The sequence below is a fragment of the Bos indicus x Bos taurus genome, chromosome 26, assembly GCF_003369695.1.
Source record: "Bos indicus x Bos taurus breed Angus x Brahman F1 hybrid chromosome 26, Bos_hybrid_MaternalHap_v2.0, whole genome shotgun sequence".
NCBI classification, from domain to species: Eukaryota; Metazoa; Chordata; class Mammalia; order Artiodactyla; family Bovidae; genus Bos; species Bos indicus x Bos taurus.
This window is the reverse complement of record NC_040101.1, coordinates 6,047,202-6,070,868: the sequence shown is the minus strand read 5'-3', so window position 1 is coordinate 6,070,868 and position 23,667 is coordinate 6,047,202. Positions and strand designations below refer to the sequence as shown.

The 23,667-nt window shown below is 49.0% G+C and overlaps 1 protein-coding gene across 3 annotated transcripts in view; it reads right to left on the bottom strand.

Moving 5' to 3' along the window:
- C26H10orf90 (chromosome 26 C10orf90 homolog) overlaps positions 1-23,667 on the bottom strand; it is a 247,412-nt gene that overhangs the window by 8,872 nt on the left and 214,873 nt on the right. For 2 of the 3 annotated variants that reach the window (XM_027529074.1, XM_027529077.1), the window contains 3 exons: positions 18,239-18,529; positions 15,021-15,205; positions 12,885-13,062 (listed from right to left, as the gene is read on the bottom strand). In XM_027529074.1, coding sequence (XP_027384875.1) covers positions 12,885-13,062; positions 15,021-15,205; positions 18,239-18,529 — 654 coding nt within the window. The remainder of the gene's footprint in view (positions 1-12,884; positions 13,063-15,020; positions 15,206-18,238; positions 18,530-23,667) is intronic. The other variant, XM_027529076.1, reaches the window with a different exon arrangement.

The following is a 23,667-nucleotide window of genomic DNA, read 5'->3' as shown; positions in this document are numbered from 1 at the left end:
ACTTGAGGTTTTAAGTAGGGGCTCTGATTTGGATTCCCAAAGGATGGCTCCAGCAGCTGTTCAGAATACGCACCAAATGGGTAGGAATAAGGGCTTCCCTGGTGGCTCAGACGGTAAAGAATCCGCCTGCAATGCGGGAGACCTGGGTTCGATCCCTGGGTTGGGAAAATCCCCTGGAGGAGGAAATGGCAACCCACTCCAGTGTTCTTGCGTGGAGAATCCCCATGGGCAGAGGAGCCTGGCGGGCTACAGTCCATGGGGTCGCACAGAGTCAGACACAACTGAGCAACTAGGCACACAGGGTAGAGTACATTCAAACACGGCTGCAGGGAGACAGGTCAGACCATTGCGGTTGCGTAAGCAGTGCTCAGCACAACCGGGAAATAGGAGGACTCAGACTCAGCTACACCCACGGAATACCAGCAAAGAGGGCTGTGAAGGTGGGACAGAAAACCAGATTTTATGGGGGAGGGAGGGAGGGGCAAACTATTATATACAGAATGCATAAGCACCAAGGCCCTACTGTATAGCACAGGGAACTGTATTCAGCACCTTTTGATAAACTGTAATGGAAAAGAATATGAAAAAGAATGTGTATATATATATAACTGAATCACTTTGCTGTACAGCAGAAATTAACATAATGTTGTGAATTAACTATAGTTGAATAAAATAGAAAGAAAAAAGGAAAGAAAAACAGGCTTTGGGTTGGAGCCACCCTTCATTTGACTGTTTAACTTTCACCTGTTTGGTGCTCAGTAGCCTCAAGGATCAGTAAGACAAAGGACTCACAGCCCAGGGTGAGAGCCTGATACACGTGGCCTTCAGGTGTCACTACTGACATCTGCATAGGGAGAGGGCTCATGGGGGTTGTGTGGTCCATCAGGGAAGGGATGCAACTGGAGAGACTTCACAGAAGGACACAGCTGAACTGAATCTTGAAAAATAAAGTGGTGTCCTGATAGTGAGAGGGAGCGCAGGAGTAAGGTGGCCCGCGTAGAAACACAGCGAGAGCACAAGGCCCAGCCTACAGCAAGAGACGGCTCTTCAAGGAAATACGCAGTGGGCTCCACTGGGGACCTTATTTTACAGGATGGAAACCATCCTGCACACACTGTGCTCAAAGATACAGTGAAAGCCCATCTATCCAGACCCTTTTAATGGAAATTCTGCCTTTATAAAATTAAAGTGACTGGTGAGAACAATTTTCAGCCAGCTTATGGATCTTTTATGGATTTTCCTTGAAGCTTCCTGTATTCTAATTCACTAATATGGAGGAAAGAATTGAAGCTGTATTTATGTCCAATTATCATTCAAATAGAGCAGGCTTTTTTTCCCCCTTAATACAATTACTAAGGTAGTTAATTGCCCATTTCTGTCTTTCTGGAAAATTCTTTTTCTTTTTAAACCTGAGTGTCTGGTGTCTGGCTCATTATTGTATCCAAACTACTGGCCTATTGCTAAGTTCATGAGTTAAGGCCAGACACATAGTGTAAGCAAACAACCAGCTACCAAGATTTCGGTGTTTCTGAGGCTGTTCTTGGGGAGCAGCTGAATACAAGCCTGACGTCGCATTAATCTCCATAAAGCAGGTGTTTATCACAACCCTCACCTCATGTGTGTAAACACGTGTGCACACGCAGGACAGGTGGCCTGAACACTCAGCCAGCCAGTGGTGTTACCAGAGCAGCAAGGATCACCTGGACACCAGCGTGATGCACTGTTTATGAGGCCAGAGCTCATTTCCCTCCGCACAGAGTCCTTATCTACAGCTCTGATTGCAAAGCTTCATTTTCCCTATTGAACAAGTAATCTAAATGATAATCAAGTTCACACTGGATTTATTAGTGCAGTGCCCTCGCAGAAGCGGATTTGCAGCAGTCACCCTGAGCACTTTGAAGAATCTTTTAGAATGAGCTTCCCCCAGCTTACGAACACCAAAGTTAAGGGATGCCTGTTGGAGAGAATCCAGCCAGGAGACAACAAGCCAGTTTGGAGTAGAGATGCCAAGTCTACACTGCCCAGTATCTTCTAAGAAAGACATGGCCTACCCAAAGGAATGGAAATGGGGTATGTCTTAGGGAAGAAAATCTCTAGAGGGTTTTTCCCCTAAAAAAGAGGCCCTTAGAATACACCAATAGGTGTGTATTCTAAGCTCACAAGGGAGGCTGTTCATTATGTCAGTCTCAAAGCCAGTGAGCAGCTGGCCTTCCTGCGGCTGGAATAATCGCATCATGGTCTTTGGGAGTTGAATCCAGCTACTTCCACATCATTTCCATTTGGCTCGTCTTGCTGGGATCTCTAATTTGCTGACATAGGCCACAGCCGAGGGTCTACCTTGGACTAATTAGCCTTCCAGAAACTAAATGATGTGCATTGCACCGTAGAAAAGCTAGTTAAAGACTCATAGGTTGTTCACCCCCAAAGTGCTCTTGTGATGATAAAATCCTGTGCTGGATAAACATCGTCATTTTTCTGAAATCCTTCTATGCTTCTGTGGGACCCTGAAGGACAGTTTCACATGGTGAGCAGCCCATTCCAGGCGCCTGGGTAGTGGTGGAGGTTGTGTGTTTCATTTACATAAAAATAATGCTCTACAACAATGAGACAAATAACCATTCAGACCCAAAAGAGAGATACTAATGTCACAGTTTAGAGATGCAAGGAGGCTCTCAGATCCTTCGGGTAAAGGCATCCGAAATTAAGAAATGATAAAGAAACCAGAGGTCTGCAGAGAAATCTATTTCTCTTTCTACGCTCAGGTCAAGAAATGAGGCGTCACGGGCTTCTGGTTAATGCAAGTGAATTGTTTTCTCTGCAGAGAGCTTGGTTCCTGCACATGCAGACTGACCCTCGAGTCTCCAGCAGAATCACTATCCTGGGGACTCTGTGAACACACAGGGTGCTGGGCACTAAAGGATGGATTTGAGAAAGGGTCTGCCCCTGGGCGTGCGCTTCCCAGGTGGCTCAGCTGATAAAGAATCTGCCTGCAATGCAGGAGACACAGATTTGATCCCTGGGTTGGGAAGATCCCCTGGAGAAGGACATGGCAACCCACTCCAGTATTCTTGCCTGGAGAATTCCATGGACAGAGGAGCCTGGTAGGCTACAGTCCATGGGGTTGCAAAGAGTCGGACACAACTGAGCGTGCACACACACTGACACTGACCTGCCCCTAGGCATGGGGTGGGGAAGGGGCATGAGGAGGGCCCACCAGGCACTCTGGAACCCCACGAACCTCCCCACACATGCTCATAAGGTGGAATCCTTGATGCAATGTGGGCAGACCAGGGGCCACGGCTTCAGTTCCCCCAGCTAGAAAAACCAGATCCCCAAGTCAAACTGTTTAAAAGGAGTCTTACCACAATTCCGTTGCTCTGTCTCTCAGACCCAAGAGCTCCACCATAAGCTGCTTCCCCATCGGTCCCCCAGGGTCCTGTCCTTTATGGTTCTAGATTCAGCTGACTTGGCTGTCTGCCGTAAGAAGCCCTGAACAGACTGAAATCATGCAAATTCAGCTCACCTGGCTGTCTGTGGTAGCAGAGACTCGAAGACCAACTCAGATCCTCACACAAGACCAGACACTCACACACTGAACCCTCAGCAAGGGCTACCATCAATTGCCTAAAATGTGCATTTTTTCCCCTGGGTTCAGCAAAACAAGGTACAGCATTACTCACAATGAGCACATTGGTGAATTTAAAGGTGACCCAAAGGAGCTAGGGAGCTTTACCAGCCTCTAAGGTTTAGTGACCCCAGCTCTCAGCGACCTCACTACATATGGCAGGAAATCATCATTGGTTTCTGCTTCATGAAAATCATACAAGTGTTAGTACATTAAACATCATGTTTTTATGATGTAACTTTGACACTTCCTTTGGCCTGCCTGACCCTCCACACCATGAAAGAGGTGTCCACTTGGGATCCAAGTCTGCAGACCTGAATCGGGTTAGGCCTCAGCTTGGTGCTCTGTGCCCTGGAACTGGCCCCTCAAGCTTGCTGGCCTCCTGTTCCTCCTCTGCTCTGTGCGGGGACAGCATCTGCCTTAAAGGTCCTAGGAAGGTCTCACAGGAATGGTCCATATGAACATGGACTATAACCTTGGAGATGCCAGTGGCAGCCATGATGCTAACAGCCACCAGTCTCCAAGCATCCCCTGCCCTGGCCCCCATTTGTGACTCAGTTCATCCCGTGACTTGGGAAAGCAGGTGTTTTCCTCTTTACAGATGAGCAGAGGTCTCAAAGGTCAGTAACGTAACCTCAGGTCTCAAAGCAAGCAGCTAAGGGGCCTGAGAATCGAGTCATTGATGGAATCAATGGGCTGTTTATTCTCTGCAGAAGATAGATGGCCATGGTTCTCAAAGTGGGGCTGATGCTTTCACAGAAAGGCCGACATCTAGGCGGTGTCTGCTTCCCCTTCATTCCCCGAACCAGCAGCACCAGCAGCACTGGGGAACTTGTGACAAATGAAAGTTCTTACTCCTGCCCCAAGTCAGCTGGGTCAGAAGTTCTGGGGCTGGACCAGTGTCCTGTGAGCTCTCAAGTCCAGCAGGGGATTCTGACTTGCTCGTGTGTGAGGACCACTGAGAAACAATAACAAGAAAGATAAGGAAAACAGCCAAGTCCCTCCAGGGGCTTCCAGGCTTTGAGGAAGTATTGCCCAATATTATACAGGAAGCCCAGGAAAATCTGCATTTCAGATCAACAGTGAAACAGTTTTAGCATAAGTATACCCTATACCCTTAGTCAAGCCTCTTGATGAAGGTGAAAAAGGAGAGTGAAAAAGTTGGCTTAAAACTCAACATTCAAAAAAAGTAAAGATTGTGGCATCTAGTCCCTTCAGTTCATGGCAAATAGATGGAGAAAAAAGGAAACACTGACAGACAAAATCACTGAGGACAGTGACTGCAGCCACAGAATTAAAAGACGCTTGCTCCTTGGAAGAAAAGCTATGACAAACCCAGAGAGTATATTAAAAAGCAGAGACATCACTTTGTTGACCAAGGTCCATAGAGTCAGAGCTATGGATTTTCAGTCGTCATGTATGGATGTGAGAGTTGAACCATAAAGAAAGCTGAGCACCGAAGAACTGACGCTTTCAAACTGTGGTGCTGGAGCAGACTCTTGAGACTCCCTTGAATAGCAAGGAGATCAAGCCAGTCCATCGTAAAGGAAATCAACCCTGAATATTCATTGGGAGGACTAATGCCGAAGCTGAAACTCCAATACTTTGGCCACTTGATGCAAGAAGCTGACTCATTAGAAAAGACCCTGATGCTTGGAAAGATTGAAGGTGGGAGGAGAAGAGGGTGAAGGAGGATGAGATGGTTGGATGGCATCACTGACTCAATGGACATGAGTTTGAGCAACTCTGGGAGATGGTGAAGGACAGGGAAGCCTGGCATGCTGCAGTCCATGATGTAGCAGAATCGGACACGACTTAGCAACTGAACAATAATGTTCCATGTAATATTGGGGGCCTACTTATGCTAAAAGAGGTTTTGATGCCCTGAAAAGCAAATTTAACTGGGCATCCTATATTTTCACTTAGTGAATCTGGCATCCCTATTTTGAGTGTGTGAAGCAACTCTCCCTACCGTGGCAACAATCAGGTCGCCGGCTCCAGAGCCCCTACGGGCATCGTCTGATGCAGCTCCCTGCATCACGGGGAAGGCAAGCCTCTGCCCCAGTTGCACAGTTATTTCTCTGGTAGCTTATTGCTTCTCTGCCATTTTCCAGCCCTTGGTGTGGGGAACACAACCCTCCCTGGTTATTTCATGTTGTGACATTGGTGAGTGCTTTCTGAAGGGGTTTTGACTGGCTCCTCTTTCTCTGCTGGACTCCGTTGGGTGACAGTGTGACGGCCTTGTTACAGATTCCAGGGGACCCCACATGGAGAGAGGTCCAGCACCTGTCAGTGGACAAGCTTCCAGGGAGGCAAGCTGGCCACAGCCTGTGAAACTGGCACCACCCCCTGCCGCCCAGAGAACCCCAGGCTCCTCAATCATCGCTTTCTGGCTCTGCCAGACCAAAGGGATTCAGATAAGGAGAATAAGACCTTCTTCCTGCAGTCTCAGATTTTTGTGGGAAATGGCAGATCGAAATTCCAGTTGGGGCTTCTTTAGCAAAGCATGGTATTGGGTTGGCCAAAAAGTTTATTAGGGTTTTTCCTTCACATCTTTTAGAACAAAACCTGAATAAACCTTTTGGCCAACCCAATAGATAGTCTTAAAAGCAAAGATTCCTAGAGCTGTGTTTCCAAAATGGATGCTCGAGAATTAGATAAAAGCATTTCACGGTCAAAGAAGTTTAGAGAAAACAAGCTTAAACAAATTTAAGCAGGCTTCATTGTTGCAGGATTTATCAGTGCCTTTAACATACATGGGCATTGTAAACCTCCCAGAGAACACAGCTTACAAAATAATCCAAAGGAATTGGTCTCCCTCTTGAATGTATTTTTGATTGTCTAGGCCTAAGGATGCTGGGGCGAGAAGTGACAATTGCAGAACATTAGCAAGTTATAATTAGTTTTCAGTTTTCATTGTTATTATTTGTGGCTATAAAACAGGATTTTAAATATATAAAATTACTATACGGCCTTCACATTTTCTTAAGAATGTGTGTGTGTGTACGTGTGTGTGTGCACGAGCACGTGCGTGTGTGGGCTGAATGGCAAGTTTAAATTAGTCAGGTAAAGAAACTAGGCAATGGCTCAAGTCATACTTCACCATAAAACAGCAAAACTAGAACACGTCTGAATGGCTAGCTGTTGATCTGGGAGTCACTGCTTGCTCAGTTCCAGGGTTTCCCAGCATTATTTAGAGAACCACAAAATATGGTGATTTATAGATGATGAATAAACTTTCATTCTGGTTGCCAAGTAGATTTATATCCTTAGTGTCACTGAAAGGTTTATTACTGAACTGCACTGGGGGATAAAAGGGAAATCATTTGGAAAATAAAATCCAGGCAATTGGGCGAGTTCCCATAAAGACTTTTTTCCTTACCACTCTGCAATTCTGTGTTTTTACCTTGCATTATTTTAATTGGAAATAACACTGTCCTACAGATCTACTTCTAATCAATAGACATAAATTGATCTTTTCTTCCTGTGTTTTTTAGGGGAAAAAAAACAACAACAACACACAACACCTTTATCTTTGGTCTGCAAAGGATACCAATAACAGCAACATGCAAATATCTCTGAATCAGGGAAACAGTCTTTTAGTTAAATCATGCTTCTTGTTTTCTTTGCAGACTGATGAAGTAACAATTGACTTTTATCTGATAAGCACATTTTAAAATCCCTTTGTGAGCAATGGGAGAACTAGCCCCAAATATTTTTTCGGATGATTGATGGAAAAATATCCAGGAGATCAGATTGGAGATTGTAGGGATGGTGTGGCCAGTACTAGCTGTGTGATGAACAGCACACTTTTATTACTGCGATGACTTCTCCAGCCATCTCATATCTGCTGGGTCACTTTTCTAGCTTGTCGCTCAGGGAATGCAAATTAATTTTAATACTTGTTCTAGCCAAAAATCATCAGTGAAAGCAGATCGGCTGGAGAAGGAATTGTGCAGTGCCTTCCGGAGAATTCCACTCCTCTACTGGCCCGTGATTTGAATGGCTGCATTTGGAAAGTGTGGATAATGCAGTTCAGATTAAGTTGCTTGGCTTTGCTACATGCAGCAGAGCTTGTCAGGGTGACTTGGTGTAGTGTGCCCCCACGGGCACTTAGAGTCCAGGAAGATTTTGCTGGCATACTCACAGGACTATAATCCAAAGAGGAAAGGTAAGGAGGTAGGGCATCTAAGAGAGATACAAGAGATGGGAGTTTTCCAGTAGCAGAGGTGGGGAGGTGGAGACTGGATGGATAGTCAGGGAGGGCTTCCTGGAAGAAAGGCCTTCCTGAAACCATCTTCCTGATGGATTTCCTACACATTCATGGGTTAGGAGACCATCAGAAAGAGCCATGAGGACAACTCCAATTGTCAGGGGAAAGAAACTGAGATGGAGGCAGGCCGACCTGGGGCTGTTTCAGCATGCCTGGCTTTCTGACCAGCTGTGGCATGAATACAGGGAGTGACAGAGATTCACATGAGTGAAGGACTCGACGTCACAGCCAAAGTCACCACATGGTGACAGGAATCAGCGGCAAGAGCCTTGGAGGTGAGAGATTGAGACTGAGGCTGGGCTTAAGCTGGGCTAGGGAGGTTAGGCAGGCCACTGCAGGGCAGAGAAGAGGGACAGACAAAATTCTATCAGGCAGTTTGGGGGTACCGATGGCACATGCTCCCAGGGGTAAGGAAGGACAGCCTGTCAGACCAACTGGGAAAAGAGGTGGGGGTGTCAGTCAGGCTGGGAGGGGTCTGGGATGCAGGGTCTGGGTAGGATCCAGGGAGGCTTGAAAGCTGGAGATGGGGAGGGCTCGGCTGGGGGAGCCAAGCTAGGGCTGGACAAAGCCACAGACTGGTCCCCAGGAGACAAAGGCCAAGCCCCTCTACCTGTGGGTGACGCTGTGGTTGTTGCTCAGTCGCTCAGTCGTGTCCAACTCTGCAACTTCATGGCCTGAAGGATATCAGGCTCCTCTGTCCTTCACTATCTCCCGGAGTTGGCTCAAATTCACACTCATTGAGTTGGTGATGCCATCCAACCATCTCATCCTCTGCCGTCCTCTTCTCCCTTTGCCTTCAGTCTTGTTCAGCATCAGGGTCTTTTCCAGTGAGTCGGCCCTTTGCATCCGGTCAAAGCATCGGAGCTGTACCACCTACTAAGCGCAGGTGCTAAACGCCTGCCACCTGTGGGTACTGTGCTGGTGCTTCCCACGTGCTTTCAGCCCGTCCCGCCCCCAATGAGTCCTGCAGGGCAGAGCAAGGACTGGTTCTGAAACACTGGTCACCAGATTACAGCCAGCCCTCGAACAGGACCAGCCTGCACCCCTGGGACCCAGGTAGCTGAGCAGAAACAAAGGGGAAACCCCGCCTACAGCCCCAGGTCACTCTAGGGACAGGGGGCAGGCAAAGCTCCGACTGGGGAAGGAGACAGAGACCCACTGGTTAAAGGGTTGGCATCTCAGGGATTGAGAGCTAGGCCGGCCTCCCAGCCTCCTCCCCAACTTCCTCGAGGCTCATCTCCTCTTGATGAGTTGGCAGTCACCACATTCCACTAATTCCATCACCCAAGAACCTCTGCATCTGTCACCCTTCCGTGTTCACTGCCCTGCCCTAGCCGGCCTTCATCATGTCCTGCCTGGAGCTACGTAGCCTCAGCTTTGATCACAGAATGAGGAGAACACTGGAAGCAGCATATACCATGCCTGGTGGCCCCTTTGGACTCCTCTCTGGCGCCCCCATCTCTCCCTTTGCTCCCCACCCCCATCTACAGTCCAGCCACAGCTGACCTGAGCACTCAGCGACCCCTCCCTGTGCAGCTTCCACATTGTCCCCCAGCACACCCCACCCTCCCCATCCTGGACCACGACCCAGCTGCAGGGTCTCTTCTCAGTACCAGGTCTCCTCCATCAGGGCCATATCCCACGGCGGGAGCAAGGCCAGCCTGTGGGTTGCCATGGCAACCCCCTTCCAAGGCACTTAGCAAATCCCAAGATCACTGCCTTTTTTACCTGGGGGCATTCCCCCAGAGGTGAAGAGGTCCAAGGACCAGGGACTGTGCCCAGCACAGAGTGAGTCCTCAAGAAAAGTTTGCTGAGAGATGGAGGAAGATGCTTCTTATGCCACTGCTAGAGCCAAGCCCAGGGGGCCCAGGAGGCTCCCAGACAAGGCAAGAAAGAGGCCACATATTTGTGAGCTTTGGGAATGCAAGCCATAGATGATGAGTGAGTCAAAACAGACTGGGGCTGCCAGCAGGACCTTTATAATGCTACTTCCTGGACTTTCTCGGGTCCCAGCTGGTCGTGAAAATCCCCCGTCTCCACACAGGAGCCTAGTGAATGCTCACATACACGTGCATGTACACACGTGTGCCCACACACGTGTCACTGCCCCTGTCCCTTAGAGACTGCCCGGGACTCACTGGCCAACAGGAAGCAGAGCTGGCCCGCTGGCCCTCGCTGTAACTGCCCTTGACGTCCGGAGCACGCTTTGCCCCCAGCCCGTGCTCAATGGGGCTTCTGTCAGCTGCTAAGGGCCCCACCTGAACCCCTCAGGTCTGTGCCAGGAGGGCCATGATCAGAGGCAGCTAACCCAGCTCGAATAGCAATTCAAGTCTTCCTTCTATCAGACGCCTTGACACTGTAGCGGGAGCTCGTTCACGCATATGATTTATTAACTAATTTAGCATGTAAGAAAAGCATCTGCATCTCGCTTTTATCATCTTGCCAGCAGACAGGCTGAAGACGAGACGCGGCCTGTAGACATGCTTAATGGGGCCTTAAGCACTCCTGCGCTTGTCCAGAGCTCACACGAGGCTCTGGTTTCAGAACTTGTCTGAGTGGGCCGGCCTAACACAAACAAACACGAGGGTAAACCTCTCATCAGCCATAAATACCGCGGGGATCAGAAGAGCAGCCGTAAAATCGTGTGCCGGAGCCCTCTCAGAGCACTCTAGACATCAGGACTGTCTTGGAACTGGGTAAATAAAAAGGTGCCTCAGTTATTTAAAACTATTGGCTGGGTCTCATCATCTTTTATTATTATACATGATTTTAAGATTTTTCAGTCAAAGGAATGTGAACATGTGAGGGTAATATCTGTTTTGGGGCAAAACATCACCCTTGGAGGAGAGTAAAAACTGTCTCCCCCACCAAAGGTATGTTTCCTCCCCTGTCCCTATGACTTGATTTAGAAATCGGATCCGTGCAGGTATGTGCAAGTTAAAACGCGGTCAGGCTGGGTGGAGGTGGACATGATCTGATGACTGGGGTCCTTGTGAGAGGAGGGAATTTGGACACAGACGCAAGGGGGGTGGAGGTGGGGAACAGAATGATGCAACTGTAAACCAAGAAATGCCAGAAGTTGCCAGAAGCTCCCAGAGCCGGAAGAGAGGCAGAGCACGGGTCTTCTCTGTGCCTCCAGGAGAAATCACTCCAGGGGAGACCTGGATTTTGGACTTCTGGCCTCGAGACTGTGAGAGAATCGATTTCTGTTCCTTGAGCCACCCAGCCTCAGGCCATTTCTTATAGCAGCCCTAGGAAATGAATACACGGGACAAGGCAGCCTCCCTCTGACATTTGAGATGGTGATATTCCAGGCCATTGGGGCCCTCGGTATGGCACGGCTGGAGGGCAGCTGGCCCAGGGGACAAGGATGAATGGTCTCATGCCTAACGAGTTCCCAAACATTCATGAGTCTCCATTTTTTCCTACACAAAGTGATGGGAGCTGACTGAAAAGGAAGCCTGTTAGACCCCATTTTTTGTGTATACATATTTTGAGCTCTAATGCGACACTTTCATATTTGTTGAGAACACATTCGCTTATCTAACCATCTTCATCAAGCAGCATCTTCAAAACTGTTGAGGCCAAGTGGCCCTCACACCTCAGGCACCACAGGCATCCTGGCAGCCCTCCCCAGGACAAGCCTGGACTCTGAAGGCCCTGGGGGGGGGACCCCCAGCTGTGGCTGACACTTGGTCCCTCTTGCCAACTTGATATATCTACACCAGAACCCAGATTGCTCTCTGTTGAGCCAGAAACTAAGGAGCCTCCAGAGAACACACCCACATAGCCCATATCTGCCAATCAGCTTCAAACGCCGACGTGAGACACATTTCCAGGCAGGGAAAGTCTTTGAACATATATTTTGCTGATTTCCTTCCCTTAGCATCCTGGGAAGGGTCACCAGGGCTGAGCAGCAGGTGTCCCGCCAGATCCTTCACCGCGGAAAGGATGCGTTCAAGTGTGCCCTTGCTGAGGTCTTGGATGACTCCCCCAGAAGAGCTCTGGGTTGTGGGGGGCGGGTGGGCAGAGTGGGACTCAGCCTGCCTGTGTTTAACAGTAATCCTATTCCAATGCCTGCTGTCCCCCAGCCACTCTGTAAGATCCTGGTAATATTTGCTAAGCTGCATTTTATTGACTACGGTTATTTCCCCAGAGGACTTTTATTCAGAATCAGACCAATGATTTCACCTCCTGGGGCCCAGAACATTTTGCTAGGAAGATCTTGTTCCTCTATCCAAAGAAATAAAACAGAGGTTTCCCCAGGCCTCCAGATTTTAAGATTTGGGTTGGCAGGCCATCAGAATATGCTCCCATGTCCCCATTCTTGCCCTTGTCTCTTCTTGTTATTCTTTCTGGTTTAATAGTCTGTTTATAAGCTCCATGAACAAAAGGACGGAGGCCAGCCTTGCTCACCAAGCTCTCCCCGGCTCCCTGCATAGGGTCTGGCCCAGAGAAGGTTCCGGATAATGCCTTCTCCAGGGAATCCAGGAGCACCACCCTCACAGGGTCCATGTGACACCCGCCTCCCAGGGCTCCCAAAGCTGTCCAGCCCGACGCTGAGCTCGCAGCAGGAAAGGGGGTTTGCGATGATGAATGTCGATGTAGACAAACTGGAGTCAGCCCTCTCGCCCTGAGACCGGTTTTGCAATCTATCAAGGGCAAAGCGGAGCTCTTGGAGTATCTGTTATTGGAGTATCTGGAGCCAAGAATTTGAACCAGCTACCCTGGCTGCCATAGCGCTTCTTTCCCAGCTGAAATGGGGAATGTGTATCCCCAGCTATTTCTGCTGAATTCAGGGTCTGCGGATCACCTCTCAAGACGGGCAGGTTCCCAGGGCGAGCTGTGTGACCCTGAGGTTTAGGCACTTCAGTGAACACCAGTCCTGCACATGTCAGGAGCACCGTTGGGACCATCGGTTTGGACGAGGGCCCCAGCCCTGGGGTCCCACATCTCACCGGCCCTCCCGAGCCAGCTACAGCTTACCGCTGAGAGGGTGGGGGATGGTGACCTGCTTCTTGTGGGCGCGGACAGGAAGGAGACTCTGCTTTGGAGCCAGGGTCTCCTTCCGCTGGGCTTTTCTCTGCTGAACCATGTGCTCCAGCTTCTTCAGACGTTCTTGTGAGCGAGAAATGAACTGAGGCTTGCGGACTTCCAGGGCCTCCTAGAGGAGGCAAGAAAACATTTTACTAAGGTATGCCTGCTTATGTATTCATGTATTTATCTTTTATTTCTTGGTCACACTGAGAGGTAGGCAGAATCTTTGTTCCCCGACCAGGGATCAAACCCATGCCCCCTGCATTTGAACCACAGGGTCCTAACCACTGGGGAGCTCCTGAAACTTTTTAAGAGGAGTGACTCGGAAAGGCAATGAATCCATCTGATTTGGTCAAGAGGCTAATCAAAAGTACAGTGCAAGAGCACGCCCTAATTTTCTTCCAACCCCTTACAGACAGATGGCCACAGACCTGTTGATGATGCAGGTATCAGTTAGCACTAAGGGCCCCCCTGTAGCATGACTGAGTTACCAGCATCAAAGGTACATCTCTTCCCATTTCTCCTTCCACCTGACAATTCATTCATCTCCAACAGATGAAAATCTGAACACCCCAAATTGCCATATTCCAAGGTGATATTGGTGGGAAAGGAATGCAAGCCTTAGGAGTCACCTGCTTCTGCCAGGGGCTGGATGCCTTCTGGAAGCTCAGAACGAGATCATTCTCCCAGCATGACTCGTGTATCTTTCCAGGAGAAACAGTAATCCTAGCAAACGGAACCAGCTTCTCCCCCCAGGAAGTCAGGGCTGGCAGGAGAGCTTTTTCTTCGCAAAATGGTTCTGCAGACTCCATAGAGGTCAGAATCCCCGTGCTTTCTCTTCAGCCTCATCTCTCTCTGCATCCCCGACTCCATGTGTGAACAAAGCTCCCCACATAGGTTTACTGAAGAAGAATGACCACAACTGATATGTCCTGCTCTGTGCTCGACACTGACCTCAACTGCTTTGGTGCATCTGTCATCTAAGGATCCCTGCACGATTCTGGAAGGCAGATACATTTCTCCCCAGGAGCCACGAGCTCCTGGATGGCACAGGCTGTGTCTCCTCCCCTTTGTACCCTGCACAGCCAGAGCCCCAGCTCTGCACATGGCAGGGGCTCAGCACAGGCCCCCCAGAGCTGCAGCCGTAGCAGAAATACCCTCAGCCCCATTCCTCTCCCAGCCCCCGGGGAGCTCACAGGCTCCAGGCAGAGGGTGGTGTGGGCTCCATCTGCGTCATGGATATGCCCCTAGATGTTGTGCCAGGAAAGGAGTCTCCTGGTCGCTTGGCCTCCAAGGTACCAGCCCGGGTCCCGGGGCCTGGGGAGACAGCCCCTGGAACCGCCCATGGGGCCCCGTGTGGCTGCTGCCCCAGCTGTCTGTCCCGAGGCTGGAGGCCCTGGTGGCTTCAGGGTCACCGGCAACTCTCCCAATGGATCCCGGGATGATGGGAAGGATGATCCCCATCCCTCCACCTGGGGTATGGGGGTGGAGCCCTCAACCCATCTGCAGGGTGGTTTACAACACCCGTGTCTCCCAGGAGGCATGGCTAGCCTTCTCCGGGTTGTTTGTCCTTCTAATCTTTATATCCGTGTATTTTTTGCACTTTAAAAAAATGTGTTCATGTCACTTCTACAGTTGGGCAAAGACACAAAATGAAAGCTTCCATATCCTCTAACTCAAGCCCCCATGACCTTGGGACTACCTTCATCTTTCAAAGGCTTAACATGCTTATCTGAAGACAGGGTTGTGGGGACAGACTCCCACCTCACAGGAGTGACCCTTTCCTTGTCTAGGCCCCAGAAAGTTCTCCACACATGCTGACTCTCCTTGCTCCAATCACAGTCACCATTGATGACAAGCGATCCCCAACCTAGCCGGGGCAGATAGCACCATCTCCTTCCTCACATGGTGGGAAAGAGGTCCAGGGAGGTTACGGGACCTGCCCAGAGTCACATAGCTGCCAGGAAGTAGAGTCAGATCTCCAGGAGCAGTGAGGCCGTGTGCCCATGGGCTCCCTGGGAAGCCTCCCCTTGGCGGGAATCGAGCCAGAATGTATGGTGGGAGTCAAGCCGGACCTTGCCTTACCTGCAAGGTCAGGGAGCTTTCGGGTCCTTGCTGGCTCTCGGAACAGTCTTCTGGCAGGACGTGGGTCTCTGGGTCCTCGGGGGGTGCTGGCTCGGCGGGTGCTGGCTTGGACTCGGGGTTGGTGGGGTGCTCACTCTCCTTGCATTCCTTTATTTTAACAACCAAGTCACAGCACGTGTAATCCCCTGGGAGAGAAGATTTAGAATTCCATTTAGAGGGCACCAGGCACTTTTCTCCTGGCTTTTCAACACCATTAGACACAGAAGACAATTTGGAAAATGGAAATGCCAGTGGGTTATTAATGGGCCTCGTTAAGCCGACGAGATCACGCCCCATCACAGACCCCCGGGTGCCCTGGTCTCAGGGAGGCATGTCTGTGGACAGCCAGACTTGAGACTGGCTATGCCACGCAGGTATTCCCTTGGCAAAAGTGCTTTTGCAGCCAAGGCAAAGAAACGTCCTCTATTTTGCACTTCATATTAAGTGTGTCCTGTGCAATTAATACAGTTGGCTTGTTTGGGGACCGTGAATTAATTTATCTTATGTTTGCTACACTAACGATGTAAGACAGAGGAATGGTGTTCAATTATTTATCCTGCCCCTTAATCTACTAGAGACCAGCACTGGCTTGACATTCATAATTGGGACTCTGTGTCTCAGCACTGGGTTTAGCCCCATCCTGGGGCTGTTCTGACACCCTTTGGTGGAAAAGGTCAGGGCTTGAGCCGATGTCACAGCACTTGGGGCAGAGTCATCTTTGGGGTGCTGAGAGGCAGGGATTCGTATGGATTCCCTGACCCCACTTACTGACCAAGTGCTCCGAGGGGAACACAGTGTCTGTCCCAGGCCACTCTTCCTGTCTGAACTCCCCTCTCCCCCATCACACATCCCCCCAACTGCAGCCCCACCAGCCCTCTGTGGTCTGAAACCCAACCACGTTCTCCTTTCTCCTCACCCACACGCCCTCCCATGTCCACGAAACCCCTTTGATCCCACCACCTGGTGACCTCCTACCTTCAGGCTGAGCCCAGAGTTTTCAGGAAGCCAGGCCCCCTCCCCAGGCACACCCCGTCCTGCCTCCTCTGCGTGCCCGCTGTGGAACGCACTGCACACATCAGCAGCGTCAGTGGGCCCATCACAGGATGCTCCAACCCCACAGGCCTGGGACCTTCTGGAGGGCTGGACCACATCATATTCACCCTGAGCCTCGCCAGACTGCCAGCCCAGGTGCGCTGGAGCTGCTGGTTCTGCTGGGTGGGGAGAGGTGGTCATTTTGAGGCTCATGTGACCACAGGATGCAACTCCATGGTCCCATGGACCCCTTAACTGACCCCCCAGTATAACCTCCGCCATCACACCCAGATCCTCCCTGGTCTGGACCAGCCATCCTCTATTCTCCCAAGGTCCACTAACAACCCTACTGACCAGCTCTACAAGCACACCGGACGCCTCACAGCTCGTTCACGATGGATGTTGCCCACCAGGTACCAATTTCAATTCTTTGCCAACAACATGCTACTTAGAAGTTCACGACTCATTCTTGTTCTTCTAAGCATTTGTTCCTATTCTTTCTAGATCTTTCCCTATTGCTCCCCATTCCTGCTTCAGGACTGATTCCTAGCTGAGATATTTGTCCCTAGCCCTCCAGCCAGAATTAATTCCACTTTCTACCACACTGCTTCCATACCATGTGAACCTTTATTCTAGCTCAGCCCATACTCAGGGAAGCCAGAGGTCCTCCCATGCTCCCCACCGCCAGATCCAGAGACCCCAAGAGCAGTGCCGACATGCCCGTCTTCTTCAGTGCTCACAGCACAGCTCCATCCACTACCTTCTCTAGGCGGCCAGGCCTCCACAGTGACGTGCTCTGTACTAGGTCTGGCCAGTCTCAGCACCGTCTCCCCGCCCCCAGCTTGGACCTCTCCCATCCATCCTCCGCATAGTCCAGGAGACACCCGCCTTCAGAGGACATCTAATTAGGTCTCCTCCAAGGACTTGGCCCAGCCTCCAGTCCAGACCCCTTAGTGGGTTTATAAGGACCCTCCAGGCTAACCCATTAGGGTCCTTGGGTTCCTGCAGGCCTCCTCCCCACCCCCACACCGTGGTCCCCCAGATCCCACATCAGCCCTGCTCTTTCCATCCACTCTCTGCTTCCCGTGTGCCTTTCCCTCCACGCTTGGGGTCTGATTTTTCTTCCTCAGAAGCACTTCCTTGAGGAAGATGTCTCTGTGCAGCCCCAGCTTGTATCACCTGGGGCATCCTCAGCTTCCTGACAGGTCACCCAGGCACGGTTATGACCACCGTGACTCTGGCACAGGACTGCAAGCACCTGGCGGGCAGGAAGCCCTGAGCACCATGCCTGACACACAGTAGGTGTTTAATAAGTGCTTCTCTCATGGTAGACAGTGGGCATTCAATACATGCTTCTTTCATTTATTAGTGAATAACAAGCTAGAGATTCACTTGTGTTCCCAGAAAAATTATTTTCATCAATTACCATAAATACTTTAACATTTCCAATCCAAAGCTTTAGAATCTAATAGTTTTCTTTCTGTCCTTAGCTATAGCTCTTTGGGGACATTTTTATAGAATGATTGGAAACCTAAATTTTCCTCTGATATAACTGGGCACCAGATATCTTTTTTACTATTTTATTCCTAAATGGTTTTTAATATATCAATAGTTTCTGCAATATTAGTTGAGGTCAGCCCCTTGGCCTTTAGAGAAAGGATGGTCTAGTTTGAATTCAGCCTCTAGAGAGGCTGAGACGGGGGCCTATCTCAAAGACACTGTGAGATCAGGGCCCTCATGCCTGTTGAGTGCCTGGTACACGTGGTACAAGCACCCCCTCAGCCATTAGCCCAGCTGGTCAGCTCCCAAGGACCATTGTCAGACTGGTGGGCCTGCTGTCTTCGGGGCAGCCACACCAGCATCTCAAAGTTTCCCTGACTCAGCCCGAGAGCTGCACCTGGAAGCGGCCTTGTGTGCAGCAGGGCTGGGAATTCCTGACCTGGGCAATGCTGCCTTCTCCCTGCCTTCGAGGCAGACTCGCCCACCATTTAGACCTGCTGGGCTTGCTTCCCTCGTGGCGCACACGGATGGATAGGGCAGCATCACAAGGGAAGCTGGGGTGAAGCAGGGCCCAGCAAGACCCTGCACTGTGTTCCCTGTGAAGATCAAGGAAGAACCATCTCATCCCTGCCTCCCTTGCTCCTTACCTTCAGGGGCCTCTCTTTCTATCTGAACACCGTGTTCTTCCTGCGGAGATGCGCACAGATCTTGGAAGGGGCAAAGGAACCCTGGTAAAGGGACCTTGGGTTTTGGGAGGCGCTGCTGCTGACTCTCTGCGGGTTCAGAGAGGTCACTAGACTGAGAGCTGTTGCTTGGAGAGCTAGAACCATCAGGAAGGGGGTCTCTAACCAGCTTCCATTCCACTGGGGGAGCAGACACAATCTCACGTGCTCCTTCTTGTTGCTTCTCGCTGCTTCCAGAAAATACGTTTGGTTCTACTAAAAATAAAATGAGAGTTGTGCTCAAACATCTGATGAGCCCACATCTGAAGTACTGACTTCTGCACTCCAGGCTCTCCCAGAGACAAGCAGATGGACTGCAGCCTGGGGTGCAGATGGAGAAGGCTGCGTGGGGTGAGCGGGGTGGGGGGAGATGGTGGGGGGGGATGGATACGGGAGTCACTGATGCCCTAGACCATATGCTCCCCCAGCCGCAACAACACACGTGGTCACCAGTCCTGGCCAGACGTCCGCGGGGTCCTCTCAGGAGCCTTCCACAGACACTGCTATCACGTATAAAGCCCTCAAGTGACCATGCTCCCTGGTGTACTTAAGAGCCCGGAAACCCTTCTGGACGGTAGATAATTGAGCAGGCGGTTTAGCACACTGCCTCTGGGGCCAGATACCTGGGTTCAGTTCCCACCTCAACTATAAAATTGAGGTTGACAGTATAACAAGGCAAGAATATTAAATATTATGTGTCTAATTTTATTATCATATTCAGTTTTATTAATAAATTCACCTACTTAAATAATAAGCAATATATTTATATCATAATTGATATAGTAAATAACATATATATATTATTTATATAAATACTAAATGTTAAAATCTAGGCAACACTATAATAAAAGAATGATCCAGGTAAGGTATTTTGTGCAGTGCTGATACTACTGAGCATGTAATAAATGTTTGTTATCATTATGATTCCATAAACAGTGACGCTATGTATGTCCCGTGGCAAGTGTGGAGGCAGGAGCTAACTCATCAGGCGCTGGTGCTCCTGTCTAAAGCAGCAGTGGGTCTAAAACACGTACAGCGCGTTGCTCGTTGCCACAATGTCATATCAAAGGTCTGCAAACCACTTTATATTTATCAGTAGGGGCCTGTTAAGTAAGTTACAGCACCTTGTACTTTGCAGCCGTGAAAAAGAACGAGGCACGTGCTCTTGTGTAGTCATGGAATCATCTATAAATGCATTATCGAGTGAGCAAAGAGTGGACAGTGTGTCAGACCTGCCTCCTGAGTCCATGCCTATTTGCTCAGAATATCTCTGGAAGGACCCAGAAGACCCTGGGACCAGGAGAGGGCAACACGGGACCGGGAACCGGGGGTGGGAGAGAGACTCTCTTTTCCTCTTTGCTGATTTTGTACTCCTTTTGTTTTCTTCTTCTTCTTTTAGAATATTTACACTTTTTCTTTTTAATTTGGCCGCACCACATAGTATGTGGAATCCTTGTTCCCTGAGCCGGGGCTGAACCTGCTCGCCTGCAGCGGAAGCACAGTCTTAACCACTGGACCTCCAGGGAAGTCTGTACTCTATAAACGGTTTAAAGTTATTCACTTTAAATACAGCGGAGACTCCTCACCAGGTGTCATCTCTTCCCGGTGCTGAGGCCCCCAAAGTGGAGACAGGCACAGCTGCCAGTGGGGTGCATGCAGACCTCCGGCATCCAGGGGCAGATGAAAAAGGTCCTGGGAACCACTGGCATAGTCAAGATTCTTGGAAGACTCAGGCCATATTTTCTGAGATGTTTTATACACAAAAAGGAAATGAGTCCATGACTACCAGGCGCTGATTAGAACAGTGACATCTCTTAAAATGCCAGTTGTCTGCAATCAGCTCCAGCCCTGTCTTCTCTGAGTCTGGGCACCGTGGTCAGTGAGGACAGGTGAATGGTGGTGAGGTTGGCGGGGCAGGGAGACAGAACCCAGGGGTCCCCCCGGTGGGCCTCCTGGCTGTGGGACCAAGGCAGGAGAGGCATCAGGGGGTGGAGCCGGTATGCCTGCTTCCACGAACAAGGGAAGGGCCCCTGGGTCCTCCTGCCTGGAACGTGAGTGTCCCCACAAACGGTGGTCATTGCTGACCTTGTCATCTGGAGAAGGATATGCAGCCATGAAATTAACAGATGCCTGCTCCTTGGAAGGAAAGCTATGGCAAACCTAGACAACGTATTAAAAAGCAGAGATATCACTTTGCCAACAAAGGTCCGTATAGTCAAAGCTATGGTTTTTCCAGTAGTCTTGTGAGAGTTGGACCATAAAGAAGGCTGAGTGCCAAAGAATTGATGCTTTTGAATTGAGATGCTGGAGAAGACTCTTGAGAGTCTTTTGGACTGCAAGGAGATCAAACCGGTGAATCCTAAAGGAAATCAACCCTAAATATTCATCAGAAGCACTGATGCTGAAGATGAAGCTCCAATACTTTGGCCACCTAATATGAAGAGCCGACTCATTGGAAAAGACCTTGATGCTGGGAAAGATTGAAGGTAAAAGGAGAGGAGCAGCAGAAGATGAGATGGTTAGATGGCATCACCGACTCAATGGACATAAATCTGAGCAAACTCTGGGAGATAGTGGAGGAGCCTGGCATGCTGTAGTCCATGGGGTCACAAAGAGTCAGACATGATACTGGCTGAGCAACAAAAATGGCTCTTACAGCAAAGTTGGACTTGGCTAATTTATACAGAGAAATCTTTACAACTAAGTGTTTCAAAAGCCGTCAGTTCTGTTTAAGTATAAAATACCATGGGCTTCCCTGTGGCTCAGATGGTAAGTGGAAAAGTCCTAAAGTAGTTCTTCTTTCTCTGTGGCTTCCTTTTATCAGTTCTTCTAAACAATCAAAAATCAAATCATCAGTGATGCAGTCCCAGTCCGCTAGTTCCATCCTGACATCAGATTCTTTAAATTAATGGACTATTTACAGACTAATGGAGGTCTAACTACCTATCCCACACCTACCTACTTACCTATTAATTAATTTTCTCACTTCCTATCTGATTTAATGTAAATTCTCATGTGAGTGATTATGTACAAGTCAGATGTTCCAACTGTGACTTGAAAGAGTTAAAACAAATTCCTCGAAGTAGAACGCAGATGGTGAACTGGGAAAAAGAAAAATGTGTAGTCAAAGAAAAACTTTCCTGACAACATATTGATCAGGCCTTTTTGTGGATTCTGAGAAGCACAACCATCAGCCGTGAAATGATCCCCCGGTGGGGCCCACGCCAGGAAACAAGGTCTTATTTTTCTCATACACTCTGCAATCAGACTGGACTTAAGAGTTGTCTATTCATGGCTCAGATTTAAAACTACATCACCCTCATGAAGACCTGTTGCCTCCAAAGGCTCTGCCCTTTGTAGGAGAAGCTGAATCAAACAGCAGCTTCTCCCAGGCATTTCTGTTCCTTGAAGTGGAACTCAAAGCATGCTTCCCGAGCCTGAGGCCTGAAGGGGCTTGGCCCTGCAGGTTTCCTTTCAACAGTAACACCCCGCTCCATTCCCTTCTCTAAAACACACTACCCTCAACTATCCAGCAAGCTCACCTACCCAGAGCTGGGCTGGGCTCTAGGAGGTAAACTGAAGCCAACCAAAAAACCTGTCTAACAGTCATGGATTCCTTCTATTATATTTGACTGGGGAAGCTTTGCAGGAGCTAACACAAAAATCCCCCGGTTAATATAAAAATCGTGCCCAGCATTTTTTTACTTTGGCTGGCCAAAAATTAATTCTGTTATTTTACTAACACTTTGCAGGTTATTGCAGTCAACAGTTATACACAACACACCTGTGAAGTCTTCTCTAGTAATGCGAGCTTTGTTTTCACTTTCTGTATCAGAATCAATCACTAAGGTTTTTTTTTTTTTTTTTTTTTTGTCTTTTTGTTAAGGTCTAGTATTCACACCTAGATAGCATATTCAAAAACAGAGACATTACTTTGCCAACAAAGGTCCGTCTAGTCAAGGCTATGGTTTTTCCTGTGGTCATGTATGGATGTGAGAGTCGGACTGTGAAGAAGGCTGAGCACTGAAGAATTGATGCTTTTGAACTGTGGTGTTGGAGAAGACTCTTGAGAGTCCCTTGGACTGCAAGGAGATCCAATGAGTCCATTCTGAAGGAGATCAGCCCTGGGATTTCTTTGGAGGGAATGATGCTAAATCTGAAACTCCAGTACTTTGGCCACCTCATGCGAAGAGGTGACTCATTGGAAAAGACTGATGCTGGGAGGGATTGGGGGCAGGAGGAGAAGGGGACGACAGAGGATGAGATGGCTGGATGGCATCACTGACTCGATGGACATGAATCTAAGTGAACTCTGGGAGTTGGTGATGGACAGGGAGGCCTGGCGTGCTGCGATTCATGGGGTCGCAAAGAGTCGGACACAACTGAGCGACTGAACTGAACTGAACTGAGTATTCACACCATCTGCATCGGAATTATATTCTCAAGAACTAGCATCTTCTGAGACATTAAGGTATATGTCACTCGGACATCAGAGAAAGTATCTGCAAAAAACTCCCTGAAAATATTCTTCTTCACTCACAATTTTGTGATGTGTCACTTTTGAAAATTCTGTAGTAATAAACTTGTGTTTATAATATACACAAGGTTGGAACAAAGATCTAAGGGAACAAAATGTGAATGATAACAACAACCATAAGTTGTATAAGGAGCTCTAAATTTTAAGCTCTAACAGTTTTGCACAGTGATGTTAATTGCATCACTCTCTAAAAACATATTGATAAGTCCCCAGTCAATAACATTTGAGTAATAAAGATGTATTAATATGTCTCCAGTCAATAATGTGTTAAACTCTTATCTTTAGATCAGTTAAGTCCTCCTTGGACCATTACACAGTGCTTACCGGGGTTCTGCTAAAGCTCTTTATTTGTTGTGAAATGTATTATTATTTATAGTTAAAGATATCAGAGCACCCATGAACCCTCACAGATTAAGCAGAAACTTTCTTGGGCTTCATCGTTTCTACCTGAGCCTCTTCTGGATCATACTTGTTTAGACAGAACCACCTGCCTAAATTTCGAGCTGCCTGATTCACCACTTTCATCTACAATGTTCCCACCTGCCTAGGTATCTACAGACAGTATATTTTCAATATGGAAAATCTGAATAGCAAGCACAAAGCCAGCTGTTTTAAGGTAAATATGTTATAGCATCTACTAGGAAAAAGCTTTCAGGAGAAGAGAGTCCAGCAGACTTGCTGGGCCATCACTGCCCTGAGACTTGATGGGATGTGATTCTGGGGAAGAAGAGCCTCTGCAAACAAGGGGCTGGCCACAGTCGGGGTGTCAGGCAGGGCCAGCAGACAGCAGGATGCTCAGGGGAGTGGGTTGTGCCAG